Genomic DNA, 17,672 nt, shown 5'->3' on the forward strand with positions numbered 1-17,672 from the left:
GATGATTATTATTGTTGACATTCGTTTCTCTGATATCTTTTTAGTTAGAATTCTTTCTAAAAAGATATCAGGTATTTACAGGAGGGACCACATGAAGGTTGCCAACATGCCTATGTGAAAGTGTTTCCGTGGAATGAACTGGATTCGAACTTGGCACACTCGGGTTGTCAGTTTGCATCATTATCCACAGCTACTGGAATCTCCCTGTTGTTGTTATACATATGAACATATTTTTTTAAGAAAAAAAAAAAAAAGAAAAAAGCAAACCATCTCTATAATAATGTTTTTACATACATTATCACCTTTCACACCCATTAAAAAAAAAATTGAGATGTCCTGGGAATGACATAAAACAGCATTCAGTAGTGAAATCCAATTTGGGAGCTCTGGTCTAGAATTGTAATACCAGTCATTTGATTAAATAGCCTACTCTGAGAATAACATTTTTTCTTATATCAAAGAAGAATATAGATCCTAAGATGGATAAAATTATTTTCTCAAGCAGAACAGTTTTGCACCATTTTTATGTACCCTTACAAAGATTAAAATTAAGATATGATACTACCAAACATTATGTCTAGAATTCTTCTTCCAATTTTGATCATAATCCAATACATGGGTTTGATTTTAGAAAATGTATAAAATTTAAGGCTTAAGCTTAAGAGGTTTTAAAAAAAAATGTTACTTCAGGAAATCTTGCCTAATTGTTGTCTAATGACTATGGATCAAATTAAATGTAAATCTAAAGTATTTGAATTACCAAATCAAAGGTCATATCTATACAAGTTAGGAAAGCATTCCATCCAAGGCATGAAAATTGTGAAACAAAATGTGTTCACTATAGGCTTTAAGAATAAAGGTACAAGATTCAATTTGAAATTTATCTTCAAAGTGCACTTTTATAAATTTTACAAAGTAAGGTATAAAAATTTAATTTAAATTGAATCAAAAAATTACCTTGGATTTATTTTATGTAATGTACATTCTGTTGAACTTAAAAAAAAATCATTGAAAATTTTATATCTATATCATTAATTGCTAGATGAAAGATACTGTTTTTAAGATTAATTACATGCCTAAAGTACTTTGTAAAAGAAACTGAAGATTTAACAATCCTATCATTATATGAAAGGAACTTTATCTGTGTGTCTGTGAGTTCTTTTCCTATGCACTTGAAAACACCTAGGTTAGTTTTTATGAAATTTCACACAAAAGTACTTTGTGTGCCTGGCAGTGTTCTTAGATATGTTTTGTGTCAGAATGTCTTTGATAAGTATCAATAATCGAAATAATCCGATAAAAGAAGGAACAGGTGATTTTGCCCCAGGTTAACATCTTACACAGCCTAATATCTCGTGTGCATTTGAGATATTTTATTACCACACAAGCCGAAAAGCCCAATTTATAAAATCAACATGTTCTCTTTAAAGCACAATTTCACAATGATACTTGACTTTTTCATTCTAAACTTAAATTCAAGCCATTATCACAGCATAACCAGTAATACTAGGCATATAAAATCAACAGTATATTCTTGAATATGACAAGAGTGCGTTTGAAATAAATGTTTCTGTTTAGAGCATAATTGAAGTATGATACTTAATTCTTGCATTTTAAACTTTAATGCAAGCAATTATATATAAAAATAATTTATAAACTCAACATTAGGTTCTCTACAGTGCAATGATTATGAACTTAGTCACTGCGAGAGATGTGTGAAGTTTCCTCCACATGCATCAGGATGGATCCCCAATTGTTGCAGACAATTGATCGATTTGATTGAAAAATGGGCTATTTCATTGATTTCGATGACAATAAAAATATGGGAGTGTGAAAAGTTTGTTGATTATCATTCAATCCCAGGTAACGTTAGATTACCTTGCTAATATTAATGTCTAATACCTATTATTAAAATTTCACAAAAATCAGAGGTATTTGAAATTTCATGAGGAGCATCTACTGCTTTTACTCTCTTTGCATAAAACTACATTTTTTTTTTGCTATATTTATCTTGCAATGTAAGAAATTGTTACTGTTTTGTTTTAGACACTTCACCTCAACCTCTGGGCAATGTCAGATGCCGTGGTAGTACATATTTATAACATGAAAATAAAATTTTCAAAAACAATTGTTCAGAAATCAATTCTGAAAATGAGCTGAATAAAGACAGAACTTTGTACATGTAAAGTCCTCAATATTTTTTTGATCCTTATAAAGTATTATAATATTTCTCTTGTTATTTATAAATGATGTGATACATTTGAATAAAAAAATTCATTCTAATGTATTACATCATTGAAAAAACTATCAAAAGTTTTATAGATTCCCGTTTGAACAGATTTTGTATTAAAAAAAAAATTGATCAAGTGTTTTATTTTGTATTAAAATAATTTGATCAAGTGTTTTGCATTAAAAAAATTGACCAAGTGTTTGATTTTGTATAAAAAAATAGATCAAGTGTTCGATTTTGGATTTTCAGGAGGAATGTGCCCCGATTTGTCAGCTGGTCATAGCAGTTGCTGAAACTCACTCTAAGTTGATTCTGAATTCTTGTGTTTCATCAGATGAAGATCAGCGGAAGAATTCTCTTAATCTTGTCTACATGGTGATGGTAAGTTGACTTCATTCAAAACTAGCTCTACCTATCTGGTGCTGCTTGGGAATCTTTCTGCTTTTATTTGCAATTGTGAAACTATGTTTATCATTATTTTATCTATCAAGATTTTGGTGGAGAGTGAAAAAAATGTTAATTTGTGAATCTTGTCTGAAGAAATCTATTTGTTATATTTTAGTTTAAATCAATAAATTATTCAGACAACTATACTTATCATGATTTTTATTTTCACAACATTTCAGTCAATGTCATTTCCGACTTTCTTTGGGTTCATTCGTTTGAACTTAAAAGCCTAATAGTCAATCTCAGGGAAATCTTTGTTGAATTTGAGAACCGATTTATTAAATAAAGGCATTGAATGACAATCAGTTCTAAGTGACACTCTAATGGAGGTTGAAGATTCAATCCTCATTACAGACAATAATAATTGAAAATGGAATAAAAATTACTTATAACTGGTCTTGGATGATGGAATGAGAACAATCTACCCCATGGATCAAATAAAGGATTCAGTTTGAAATTCTGTATAGATTCCTGGGTTCAGCAAGATGTACCCAGATAAGGTTGGAAGTTATGTTGGCCAAAATGTGAAAATAATAAACAAGGTGAGAATATTAGTCGAAATAATCCAAATTATCAATCCTTATCTAAAAAATATTTCCTAAATAAAATTCAGTAAATGACTGTTTAAAAAATTTGTGAAGTAAACTAGATAATCATTTTTGCTTGAACCTTTGTGGTCGATTGAAACAAATGTTTTAGAAAACCGTGAATCTTGTCTCAATTAGACATCATCATATATTATTTTTTTTATTGGAATCCTTTGAGATAAGTAATTTGGGGTTTGTATTACTGTACACATTGATTCGAAAAAGTTGTCAAAAAACAAATATATAACAAATTACAAGACTCAGCATCCCTATCCTGTCGTGGTTAACCACCTGAAGAAGGCCAGAGGATAAGTTGGTCAAAACGTAGTGAAATAACAACAACTACGAATGTGAAGATAACAGTCTGGAAATAAGTAAATAAATACACAAATTACAGGTTTGTCAAAAAACAAATATATAACAAATAAATGTTACCAAAGGCAAGATAAGTTACTTTTCTACCAAACTGGATATATTTTTCGTGTTTTTATTAAATGTAACATGTTTATTCAGCTCGAAAAACATACAGTGTTTACCGATGTATTGGAAAATTCAAGATGGCGCCTCACTCCCTCTTTAACACGGTAAGTTTGGGAAAAGGTGTTATAAATAAAAAAACTAGACAAAATACTATTAAAACCCCGCTGAATATGTTAACCTATGTTTTTAACAGTATTTTATCCAGTTTTTTTTTATTTATAACACCTTTTCCCAAACTTACTGTGTTAAAGAGGGAGTCAGACGCCATCTTGAATTTTCCAATACATTGGTAAACATTGTATGGTTTTCGAGCTGAATAAACATGTTACATTTAATAAAAACACGAAAAATATATCCAGTTTGGTAGAAAAGTAACTTATCTTGCCTTTGGTAACATTTATTTGCTATATATTTGTTTTTTGACAAACCCGTAATTTGTGTATTTATTTACTTATTTCCAGACTGTTATCTTCACATTCGTAGTTGTTGTTATTTCACTACGTTTTGACCAACTTATCCTCTGGCCTTCTTCAGGTGGTTAACCACGACAGGATAGGGATGCTGAGTTTTGTAATTGTATCCCCAGTAATTCCTACTGAAAAAGGCCAGAGGATAAGTTGGTCAAAACATGGTGAAACAACAGCAACTATGAAGATGAGGATAACAGTCTGCAAATAAAATAAAATAATTCCTCATCATCATTGTATCATTTGTTTTAACGTGCATTTTAAACGCTAGCATGTGTTGGATCGCTTTAAGAAATTGGCTTCCAAACTAACCTCTCTCTGGTAAGGTTTTTATTGAAGAAAGTAAATGGATTAAAAAAAAAAAAAAGCAACTCTTAAAATTATTTATTCGATCAGTGTAAAAGAAGTTTCAGAATCACTGAAGTCTATGTTCAAATCCTATGAATAACACTATTAATTTTTTTTCTAAATACTAATGAATTCTTTAAAAAATATTATTTTTCTATTATTTTAGGCATGTACAGGGTTGCCAGGTTATTATCCAGTTGATGAAACTTCCAGTCAAATAACTTTCAATTTTTGGTACTCAATTCAGGTAGATATTTATTTTTATAATTAAATTAAATGTTCATATCTTCCTTGGTTGCTAAAGATGCCCTTTTTTCTCTCTTTCTCTCTTGTTTGATCATTCTTGAACGGACATAAATTTTAATAATAAACTGTTTTGATGGACAAACATTGCAGAGTTTTATATTAGACTTTCTACTCTAATAGCTTTTTTCTTGAACTGCTAAGCTTTGGAATTCCCTTCCTTCTTCCTGTTTCTCTGACCATACTAACATGCAGAAATTTAAATGTAATGTGAACAAGCGTCTTGTTGCCCAACTCCAATTAGGATGCCCTTAATTTATAGTAGCTTCTTATGTCTCAGTGGCATTATGTTTGGAGTGAACAAAAGTTTTTAAAAAAAATCTTGATTTTAATTTTCATAAGGAAATATAAAAGTGGTGCAAAACTGTTCTGTTTGTGGAAATTCATTTTACCCATCCTGGAGCAAGTGTTTTTCTGGAACTCGATAAGTATACCATTCTATTTGTTATTTAGCATTTCTATATGAACACAATAAATTTCATAGGATTGTTATCCAATTTCTATAAACAAAATTACTTAGAATACTATATATATATATATATATATATATATATATATATATATATATATATATAATTATTTTTTTACTATAATAATTATTAAATACCTACAGACACTAGTTTCATCCTTTTGGTAATCTTCAGTGCAGGGTGTCACGATTAATACCAGTCGAACGATTCGAACCCCGCATCACGAGACATTTCTGGCTCGGTTTAGCGAAGACCTAATCCATTCGGCTACCATTAACCGCGTGAAATAACGTCGAATTTAAACATTTTCATTTTAAATGTTCATTTACATCAGTCAGAGAGTGATCTAATCGTTATACGATCTATGCATAAGAGCTAAGTTGACCGACTTTTTAATTCAACTGAAAGTGCTCAACGATAAGAAACGAATTTCTTAAAGGGGCTGTCATAATTATTTTTTTACTATAATAATTATTAAATTATATATATATATATATATATATATATATGTGGATTTTTTAACAATCAATTTTAATACCTTTTAAATGGTATTATATTGATTATTGTACCAATATTAACCTCGGTTTAGCTCGATGAGAATTCAGAGCAATATAATTTATACAATCAGAAAAAACAACACCTTTTATTTAGTAGTACACAATTTTTGTTTTTATTATTTTTTTATGACATGTTATTATATATTTTTTCTTAGTCTGACAGCTGTTTCGAAGGGTAAAAGGACAAACGGTTGTTTTAATTATAACATACCGAATTTTCATTATTTACCGTTCTCTTCGGAGACAATTAAGAAGAAACAAAATAAGAATGCAGAATTAACATAATTGATATTAGATACATAAATTGGAAAGAAATTAAAAAACCAAAAAATACGAAAATAAGGCTAACAAAAAGAAAATATAGATCTATAAAAAACCCATGGAAAATTTTTAAAGATGGCAACCTCGATAAAGAAATTCCATCCCCATGTGAGTTTTAAAAACAATTTTTTGACTGTAATTAATTGATTTTAATTGTCTCCGAAGAGAACAGTAAATAATGAAAATTCGGTATGTTATAATTAAAACAACCGTTTGTCCTTTTACCCTTCGAAACAGCTGTCAGACTAAGAAAAAATATATAATAACATGTCATAAAAAAATAATAAAAACAAAAATTGTGTACTACTAAATAAAAGGTGTTGTTTTTTCTGATTGTATAAATTATATATATATATATATATATATATATATATATATTAAATAAATAAATAAATTTGAATTATCACTTCCACATAATTATCTTTCTGTCTGGGCCACAATAACCTCACCTGACCTATATTTATATGTTCTAAAAATAGATTGACAACATTTGTCTTTCATCTGCCTCTTTCCCTCTTTTTTTTCTCTCCACTATATCTATTTTTCTTTCTCTTCTCTTTTTTCCTTTCTTTTTCTTACTCCCCATTTCTCAATTTTAATTTCAATCTTCCTTGAGTTTTCATTTCACCTTTTCCATTCGCTATTTCCTATCTCCATATTGCTTTTTCCTGTACATTTTTAAAAACTTATTTTTTAAAAAACTTGAATTTTCTGGAAGCTTAAACTTTCCCTGGACATTTGTATTTCTATTTCCTGTTCTTACAGGTTATCAATGGACTTTATAGGATTTATCCTGTTCTTCCTGGATTTTACCTCCTTAGTCAATGGATTTTTACCATATCTTTTTATACTTGTACTTTTTTCCTGGTTTATGTTTTCATAATCATTATGAAGCTTTATAAACTTTCGCTAACTGTAAAAACATTTTTATGCAGACATGATTCAATTCATATTTGTAGTTTCTTTTAATGCATTAATCTGCAAAATTTATTGTATATTTTGCAAACCTCTTTCCTCTGATGAGAAGAATTGCATTTTTTTTAAAACTCTGTGGAATAAGGTCTTTCAAGTTTATCTGTACTCTTTGTCGGATAATTAAAAATTCTATATAACGTCTTTACAGGTTTTTAATGTTTTTTTTGGAGTATTTGAATTGTCAATAAGATTTTTCTATTATATATGTGTGTGTGTGTGTGTGTGTGTATGAAGTGAATAGTATCAGTTAGTAAAGAATTGCCTTTTAGAAAGGTTTTATTAACACGAAGATTTTTTAAAAATAGGTTTGAACGCGGTACTAAAAGATTTTGTTTTAATTTCTTTGTCGTACCGTTAAATGTAACATTAGTGATTAATTCACCTTCAAGATTTATTTTCGCCCTAGTCACCGTTCTGGCTATTGTACAAGACTTTAGTATGGTGGGTTTATTTAATTTCTTCCATATATTCAATAAGTCTAATCCCGAATCTAATTGATACTTCACGTTATTTAATATTTTCACTAGCACATTGTAGGGGAAATCGTAGCTTACCTGATTAGCGTAGGTGTCGTGTTCATTCGCTTAAGGAAAAAAAAGCTAAAATGGCGATGTCGCTTTCATATTTGACGATCATGTGTGCAAATTAGTTTATGCAAGCCGCATAAAAGAATGGGTAAAAGGAAAGACAGCGTGTTATGTGAACGGAAGTATGTATTATCAAGATTATTGAAGCTGACCCAAAAGATTGTAGGCGGGACAGAACACAACTTTAAAACTCCACTGAAATCAATTTTCAAACTAAAAGCTATTTCGAATTTATACTACCTTTCGGCAATAGGGAGCAAAATTTTTATATCTAGTTGATTCCGGAATTTAGTGGTGCTACAGCTGATATGCATATTACCGAGTGGATCGAAAATGTGGGACGTGTGTGAGCTTTGCTCTATGAAAAATGTTGAGGGCGTCCTGTCATTGAGATTGTGAGGTGGACCTCTGGCCATATACAGGCAATTTAGTATGGAGCAGAATGCAGATGCAGAAGAGATGAAGCAGTCCCTTATAACAGCGTATGCTACCAAAGCAGTGATGAGAGGCTAGTCGAAAGCACATAAACGCTTGGTCATCCGATTTAAGATGTTGTTCTCTAGTTAATGGGAGAGTGCTACAAACTCTTTTCAATTTTTGGTTTGCCTGACATGATACATACTGACCGTGCTTCTGATTTCTTAGCAAGAGAAATAAAGGATTTTTTACACAAAAAAGGAATTGCTACTTCTAAAACAAGTAGGTATCATCCTGAAGGTAATGGACAGATTGAAAAACTCAACGGTACCTTATGGAAGGCCATTCAAACAACATTACATTCTAATCAAATGAAACTACCTTATTGGGAAGACATACTACCGGACGCACTTCATTCAATTAGATCATTACTTTGTACTGCCACTAATATGACTCCCCATGATAGACTATTTAAATATAGTCGTAAATCTGCTTCCGGAATTTCAATTCCTTCTTGGGTTAAACCAGGCCCAATATATATTAGAAACCACACTAAAACAAGTAAACATGACCCTCCTGTAACACCTGCCACCCTAATAGATGTCAACCCCCACTACGCTTATGTTCAACTACCTTCTGGTACTGAAACCACTGTCAACGTTCGAGACTTAGCTCCAAACTCATCAAATGAAGAAAACTCTAATAATAATCCTACTACTTCAGAGACTTTATTTGAACCTTCTACTAATGAAAACATTGGTCATGAGGAAGACAAAAATCAATCGTCTGATCTTGAAGAAAATCAGATTTCACTAAAAAATAATAAACACAGGAAACCGTTTTGAAACAGATTTCAGGCAACAATTAAGTTTTACGGGATTTACCCATAAATACGTTTTGTCAAAAACTCGAACATCTAACGACCGAGAAGGAAAATCTTAAGTTAGAAGTAAAAGAAAGTTTCTCTGAAGTTTTTACAGTCAGTTTGGGAAATATATACAGAAATGTCAGCCAGATTCAAACTCAAATATAATAGGCAACCAGTAAAAAAAAAAAAAAAAAAAATCTTCGTGTTAATAAAACCTTTCTAAAAGGCAATTCTTTACTTACTGATACTATTCACTTCAATTTTATTAACTGTAAAATACACGTACGCTCTTGAAAGGATCGAGAGTAGAGAAGATGTTATATTGAGCGATGTCGTCTACCATCTTATTGATATTAGGCAATGGGTAAGCGTCTAGTTCCGTGAATCTATTAATGGTATCGCTGTAGTCGACTACCATTCTTTTCTTATGATTCTCATTCGAAGTTACAAGAACTTGCGCTCGCCACGGAGATATCGAAGGTTCAATTATGCCTTCTTTCAACATTCTAGCAGTCTCTTCTTTTATGAATTTGTTGGCGGCAAAAGTGTAACGTCGGGATTTTGTCGCAATAGGAGTAGTATGAGGAGAAAGATTAGAAAAGAGAGGAGGGGGTGGAACGTTTATGGTAGGAAAAAAATTATTCGTGTTTATAGCTCCAATTATAAGTTTGTCTCTAGGACCGTCGAATTTAAGTGTTACTTTTTTATATTTTTTTAAAATATCTTTTCCGATTATTAAATCAATGAAAAGGTTTTCAATGATTTCAATTGTTATTCCAGAATGGGTTTTATCTTTCAGTATTAAATCCACGACCGCTTCGCCAGTGTATATATATATATATATATATATATATATATATATATATTTGAATTTTCTTTTTCTTTTTAGGATGAATTAATTGAAGCTGGAGTCAATCGCAAGGCAACTTTGATGCCAATATTTATTGAAATTTATAGTAAATTAGCAGAAATTCTTTTGAAGAAAGTACAGTATCCTCCAGACTCGGAATACAGATCATGGTCCCCAGGTAAAGTATTTGGCCGTTTCTTACCCCCACTCCAAAAAAAAAAAAAAAAAAAAAAGAACTTTTATTAAACTATACAAATATATTTAAGTCATTTACTTGGAAGAAAATAACAAACAATGCTTTTCATGTTCATTCAATCATTTGCATATTGAAAAAAAAAAATGCATATGTGAGCTGATGTGCTTTATATCAGGAGACAGATATGCAAATTCAGACTATAAATTTGTTGATAGCCGAGTGGCTTTTCATTTTTGTCAAATATTGATGAAAGAATGGAGGTTTGTCATTTATAGTGTCTTGCTAGAGAAAAAAAAACAACTTATAATTGCAGACTTATATCTTGGTTGCTTTCTGCAATGTCATCAATCTTATTTATAAACAGAGAAAATATATTTCAGATATTGGATGGAACAATTGTGAAAAATAAAATGAAACTCTCGATAGATCAAAAAATAAAAATAAATAAAATAATACCAAAAAAAAGCATTTATTTATAAAAATCAGACATTTTAGTTATCAGTTCCTGTTTTTAATAATTGTTTTTTGGGCGCTTCTACACAATTGGAATGAAATCACAAAACTGAATTTCACATAAAATAATGGTATCTATGTATTCCTTGTATTTTTAAGATGATTATATCCAAAACTTACGAAAATCGATAAAGTAGAAAATTATTTATTAAAGAAAATAAAAAATAGAATTTGATGAAAACGATCATAAGGAGCGTTCAAAAGAGAGATAATTTTCTGTTTTGATTTAAACAAGATGGCGACAATTTTTTACCTGCTAACACAAAGTTTTTTTTTAATAATTTAGTAATTTTCAGGTAATTCCAACTGCATAATTTGGAAGCTACCATTGTAACATTTGTAAAAGTCGATAGAAACCATTGTTTTTTTATTTGAAAACTCCATTTATTGACTACAAAATCTCGTCCCAATAGTGTAGAAGCACTGTTTTTTGTTTTTTTTATTAAAATATTTTAAGTAACAATAAGTTGTTTGCAAATCGTGCTGACATAAATTTCACTGTCAATAATTTGAGTTCCTAAATTAAGATTTAATTAAGTTCAAATTATAATTGATATATATATATTTTATTTTGCAAAACAAAAGTTTAATAAAACATAATTAGGCACAAGGCCAATCAAAATAGTGGGGATGTGGGGGGGAGTCTATTGTCATTCTTGTCACTGTACCTTTGATTGGTCCACACTAATCCTGGCTAGAGTTCTCATTCACCATAACTTCACAAACACACCAGGGGTCGTCCTACTTAAGATTCCCAAATCAAATTTTTTTTTTAGTTTTTCTTTTTTAAGTAAAATATATAAATATAATTTATGTAAAAATTAGAATTTTATAAAAACCGTTTATTAAAACAAAATTTCATTGGTGTGGGTTAGGGGAAAAAAGTCCAAAGACCAAACAAAAAGTATTAGTAAAGCTCTCCCAATCCTTTTTAGATGATAGACTGCCCAGTGTTTTCCAGCTTGATGGGGCCTGAAAATAAGCAGGTCAATCTTTAAATGAGACTGTATTCAAGACGGGAACAAAGACAAAAAAAATGGAGTGAGGAGTTGAAGGGTAGTTTATGTCGCTTCGAGATGAGATCCATTAGTGGGGTGGTCAAGGATGAAAAGAAAAGCTGAAGTGTGGACATCTTAGAGGTTTTCTATTTGAGGGAGAGGGGGGGGCGCATTCATTTGACTAGCTAAGAACCTAAACTAGACAAAGGGCTTACCTCAAGAGACCTGGGGTCTGATAGAACCTGGAACTGTATGCGCCATGCTCAGGCAGGGAACCCATACTCCAACTTGGCACCTCTTTGTACACACAAGCTCACTATTTTGATCCATCTTTTGTCACAGGCTGCGGGATGTAATCTTTTCCTATAACATCTGATCTTAATCTTTAGTTGATACTTGAAGAAGGCAATCAAATCCTGATTAACAAAAGATTCAACCCCATGCTTTTCATTTAGTCATGATGTCCAGACCACCATTGTTACGGCTAGCATTGCGAGAAACAATTCATCACTCTGTCTTATGGCAGGTCGACATGGTGAATGATGTAGGATGTGTCAAGTGTGCGAGGATGCTCGGAATCGATACAAGCTGTCACCTTGTTGACATACACCCAGTACTGCTGGAGTTCTCTGTATTCGAAGAACACATATTCTGGCATTTCCTCTGCTAGGATCCCACAACGGGAACACCCGAGCAACCTCACTAATCTTTCACTGTATTGTATGACGTTGAGAAGTAACATGTTTTGGGCCAATCACCAGGTCAAGGAAAACTTGTTGAGATGACTCGAACATAGCACCCAGCTCCACCAGGAGTAAATCTCCGACAACCCTAAATGCTCGACAGGCGAGTCGTTCCCCCTCCAGCCTCAATCACCACCTGGATATGGGTCTGGAACTGAGAGCATGCCTTTTCCACATGTGCCAGCGAGAGCTCAGCAGATAGCGCCAATCAAACTTGCTTTGGTGTTGTGGAGGTTATGTTGGTGATGTTCTCAGTGTTTATACCAAATGAAGTAATCCAGCAGGTTCAGATCGGGAGGAAGAGGAGGAGAGTTCAGTTAGAGTTGTAGCACTTCTTCTGAAGCCAAGCTGGGTCTCTTTGGACTTGTGAGCTGGTCCTGAGTCCTGCTGCCACATCCAGGTCCGCCAGCGGCCACCTTATTGCACCAAGGGATCACCACACTCTTCAGCCCATCCAGGTACACTTTGGTGTTAACTTTCAAGCCGACGTCGAAGATGTGAGGTTGCATGATGTGACCCTCACTTGAAATCACACCAAAGACCATAACCATGGCTGAGCTGTACACTCAAGCGTTGAACCGTCCAGATTTGCATTTTGAGGGTGCTGGCAATGGTCTTGTTATAACTTGGATTGGTAGAGAGCATAAGTTGTACAGCGGCGTATTTTCAATCTCACTCATTGAACACTGTGTCACTTTCATGATTGAAGGCTCCTATTGCTCTTGGAATTTGTACACAACTGGACAACTAGTAAGTGGTCTGCAAAAAAAAAAAACAAAAAAAAAAACTGTTTTCATTAAACGGAAATGCAATCATGTTGTCTTTTCTAGGGTGACAATTTTATTGTTCCATCCTGTAAGGGGATAACATACATACAAATAAAGGTTGTTATGTGTATTAATGTACAAATACATCAGATTATAATTTATTTTATGCATATTGTTATTTAAACACATCACCATGATTAATTTATAACTTTCTTTCAGATTATTAAAGCATCATTCATTATTTTTTGACAATATTCACAGCCATTTTGACCCAAAATTTATCCCCTTTAATCAAAAGAAAAGGAGTAATCTTCCATTATGATAATACTCGTCCCCACACAACACTACTGACCAAAAATATAGGAAAATTTGGTTAGGAAATCTTGGCCCATCCTACATATTCTCCTAACCTAGTTCCCTCGGATTATCACTTATTTTGATGGGCTTAGGTTAACATCACAAAAGGAGGTTGAGTACAAATTATTCATATTTTACACCAAAACCTAAAGAATTTTACAAGCGAGTAATTTATAAGCTTGTTGACAGAAAGTTATAGAGAGTAAAGATTGTTATTGTTATCTTTTGCACTGATCGTAATATTAAAAAATTTTAAATTGGCAAAATCTTTTGCACTGATTTAAATATTAATAGAAAAATTTATTGTGATGTTTTCTATTTTCCCAGATCAAAAAGAACTGTTCCGATGTTACCGGCATGACATTGGTGACACAATGGTATGTTTAGCTTTTTTCTTCTTTTAGATGTGGATATCACATCTCTCACTGGCCCTATCTGTCAGTCGATTAGTCGGCTCCATTTAATCTTGATTCTTAGCTTCGTCTTTAACCTTAAAAGTCGAGTTTGATTAAGCTGCTGTTGCTTGTTTTTGTTTTCTTGAATTTCAAGTACGATGAATTCAGAAAATATTGTAAGTTATTTTGGTTTAGCTTTTGGAAGATTTTTGTAAACATCAATTTTATATTTAAAAACATCTAATAAATTAAATTTTTTCAAAGTATAATTGGAAGAAAGATAAAGATACACAATGATGTAATTAAAATTGAATATATGTTTTGCTATCTCAGGTTAGACATGACTGTACACTAACATGAGAATTCTCCTGACAGTTTTCTGAGGCTTACTACTTCCATATTGTCTCATGACAAATTAGAAGTAGGTATTTTGTTTGTAACTAGAGGATTGCCATACAAGAACCATAAAAGCCACTTTATTAAATCTCCACACTAACGTACTGTACATGCAATAACCCTTATCCCTGAGTGGCTTCCGGGCCTTGATAAGTAGTGACCACCTTGTAAAAAAAAAAAGAAAGAAAAGTTGAGTTTGTCTGTATTTGTGTTATGGGCATGTGTTATATTTTCACTTGTATAAACCATTGTACAAGTGGTTCTTACTCATCTGGATATTTGGATGCTGATTTATTACAAATGAGTTGTAGAAAGCTTCAGACGGATGAATGTCACTTTTGTATGTGTATGAAAAAAGGAGAGAGAAAATTCAGATAGGTAGCTCGTTTTGCTATGACCAGTTACATTTTTCCCCCATTCATCGGATATAGCACTCTAAATATGTCTTTCCTTCTTGAAGTTTTCCCCAGATAAAGTGACACAATCAAAAAGTCACAGGGTTTTGTGACTTTCGTCCTGGGGTCAACTCTCTCTTAAGTGACGTTTCCATTCAAACACAACCTTCATTATGTAACACATTTTATCAGTTTTGTTACTTTTGATCATCACCTAATAGTTTGTACTTGCTTGAGCATGAAGTATTGTTGCCACATTTGGGCTGGTTCACCAACTGCTAGCCCCTCCCTCTTGGACGAGGTGCAAAAAAGAATTTCTAATATGTCTGTTAAGCTAGAGTATCTGTTGCGTTGTCACACAATTGTTTTATAATTACTTTGTGGAAAGTGCTCTGATGAAATTATTGCACTTGTGCCTCCAAATGAAAATAGCCCCAATTCACCTCATTAACTGCTAAAACCTACTCCTTCCATCTCTCTATTTCTCCAACAGTACAAACACAACAAATATAATGTGAACAAACATCTTACTTCCCAACTTTATCACTCAGACACCGCCCTAAACTTTGCCCCTATCACAGTGGTAATATGCTTTGCCATCTTGAATATACTTTTTTCTTTTTTGAAAAGGGGAAGTATTTTTCTCCTGAAATTAATCAAAGTTCCATACCAGCAATGGACTTTATATACACCGGACATACCAACAACTTGGTTTCATGATAATTATACAATGAGGTGAGGAATGATGGATGAATAAACAGTTAGACATTTCTCTACTCAAACATACCTGTCTACTTGTTTGTTTATTTTTCTTTTCTTTACTCCCATGATTCCGGTCTTTTCTGCATTGCTTTTGGCTTTTAAAACTTCCATATAAATAAATGTTAATTTTCAAGGTAAATGTGATGCAATCTTATCATCTATTGTAATTTGGTAATCACATTTATTCAGTTTAGTTATTGATTTTATTTTATGTTATTTTTTTTTTTCAGATGTATTCTTTTACGATTCTACAAAATTTTCTCCTGCCATATTTTTGGTCAATGCTCACTACTTCAGTACAAAATGGAGAAGAATGGCAGGTAAGTCAAAAAGATGTTACCTCCTTTATTTTTTTCATGATAATTATTGCTGTGACAATGTAAAAAAGAGGATGGCTGAGACATACTAAGCTGTGATTGGTTGCACAGGTCATGTGATATGTTGGAGTAAAGAGATTATTAAATAGTATTATAGGAGTTCGAGTAAGCAAGTAGCCAATTAGGACGCTTTTTCTTATGTCACTTTGATAAAAAAAAGGAACAACAAACCGTGTAAAGTCGTAGCCACATATAAAACCATTAACAGGCCAGTCCATATTCTCAAAAACTGCAAAGTTGGGGATTTCTGTTTGTTTCCAAGGTGAATATATGACATCATCATATTTACACGCTGGTTAGATCAACTCTTGCTTCACAATTACATGTCAAATCACCTTTACAGAAAGTATCTGTTGTCTCTCAAGACTGAACGGGGTTCATGACTAAAGTTACAGAAATTTGATTCAATACCTGTTAAGAAAAAGAATTTAAAAAAAAAACATTAATTTAGAAAAAAATTTTTTTTACATATTTTTATTGGTGATAGATTACAAGCAGTAATGTACATTGTTTGGATTATTCAAATTACTGTTCTCATCTTCGATGTTATTCTAACAATGTTTTGACCATTGTAACCTCTGATCTTCTTCAGGTGTATCTTGTGGAACTCTGGGATATTTCTATTGAACTCAGCAACTCAGAATTTTGAACAGAACTCTTTATTTAATCTGTGGGGGTAGATTGTCTTTGTTCCATCAGCCATGACTAGGTTGAAAGCTTATGCAATTTATGATTGTGTTCTTTGTATCACCTCACACTAAGGATTGAAAATTCCAAAACAAATTTTTCTTGTCTAATTTTAAAATTCAAACCCAAATAGCATTCTATCTGACCTAGTGATACTTAATCTAGATTAACGTATATTTCCATTTTTTTTTCCTTCGATCATGTTAGCCTAAATAAAATTTCTTTTGCTTGATAATTTCTGATAATGATTAGGCTGAATTGGATTATGAATGAAATGGTGACCTTTTCCATTATTCACCTAAACTTCATAAAATACAAAAAAAAAATTCACTGTAATTTTACTTTATAATTTTGTTTAGATTATCGATATTGGCTTCCTGACCTAAAATGCACCAAGCATTGATGTTGTTTCTTTTCCATTTGCAAAACTCAATCATGTTCTGCAAAGCTAAAAACAAAAGCAATTTTCCTCTACAAAACAATCAAACCAAACACCATGAATAAATATTTGAAGATATAAAAAAAACTTGAAACATAAAATGATCAAATTCTGCATTAAATAACCTGAAAAGGGTTAATCTGCTGTAAAACAATGTTCAATTTATCATTTTTCTGTACTGCTATATTTCTTCACAGGTATTTGAAGGCATTTTCTTCCTGTACACAGCAATTGCCGAAAGAGTAGAACTGACTGAAAAGATGTACCTGCCTTCTCTCTTAAACTTCCTACCTCAGGTTCCTATCCATCACCCAATTCTAATCACCACAACACTTGGAATGATCGGTACGTTTATATTACTATTTTATATTATAACAAACAAGGCTACCTGGCGTTGCCCGGGCCAGAAGTATAACCTTTTTAAACTTATCTACCCCTCTATCAGTTTATCTATTTTTCTCTCTTTCCTCTCCCTCTTTTTCTTCTCCCTCTTCCTTCTTCATCTAGTCCATTCTTCTCTAGATATACACATACATACACAAAAACAATTCTACTTTATATAATAAAGTCAATTTCTTTTCCAAATTAGTATTTCATAACATTAAAAATGGATGAAAAACCGCCCCTCCCAACAAAAACTCAGTTGACTCCCAAAGAATAAATAATTAATTTTAAATTATACATATTATTTATCCAAAGGAACACCTATCCAGAATATTTCAACTTTGTGGTTATTTGTT

At 32.0% G+C, this 17,672-nt stretch overlaps 1 protein-coding gene across 1 annotated transcript in view; it reads left to right on the plus strand.

The window, feature by feature from the left end:
* The window catches only part of LOC145279924 (importin-13-like), a 121,649-nt gene that overhangs the window by 56,386 nt on the left and 47,591 nt on the right, over nt 1-17,672 (plus strand). The window contains exons 11-16 of the mRNA XM_080131491.1: nt 2,480-2,611; nt 4,726-4,806; nt 9,947-10,085; nt 13,809-13,858; nt 15,660-15,749; nt 17,130-17,277. Of these exons, the coding sequence (XP_079987617.1) occupies nt 2,480-2,611; nt 4,726-4,806; nt 9,947-10,085; nt 13,809-13,858; nt 15,660-15,749; nt 17,130-17,277 (640 nt within the window). The remainder of the gene's footprint in view (nt 1-2,479; nt 2,612-4,725; nt 4,807-9,946; nt 10,086-13,808; nt 13,859-15,659; nt 15,750-17,129; nt 17,278-17,672) is intronic.

This window comes from Euprymna scolopes, chromosome 7 (assembly GCF_053919585.1).
Source record: "Euprymna scolopes isolate OS-2025 chromosome 7, ASM5391958v1, whole genome shotgun sequence".
Classification (NCBI taxonomy): Eukaryota; Metazoa; Mollusca; class Cephalopoda; order Sepiida; family Sepiolidae; genus Euprymna; species Euprymna scolopes.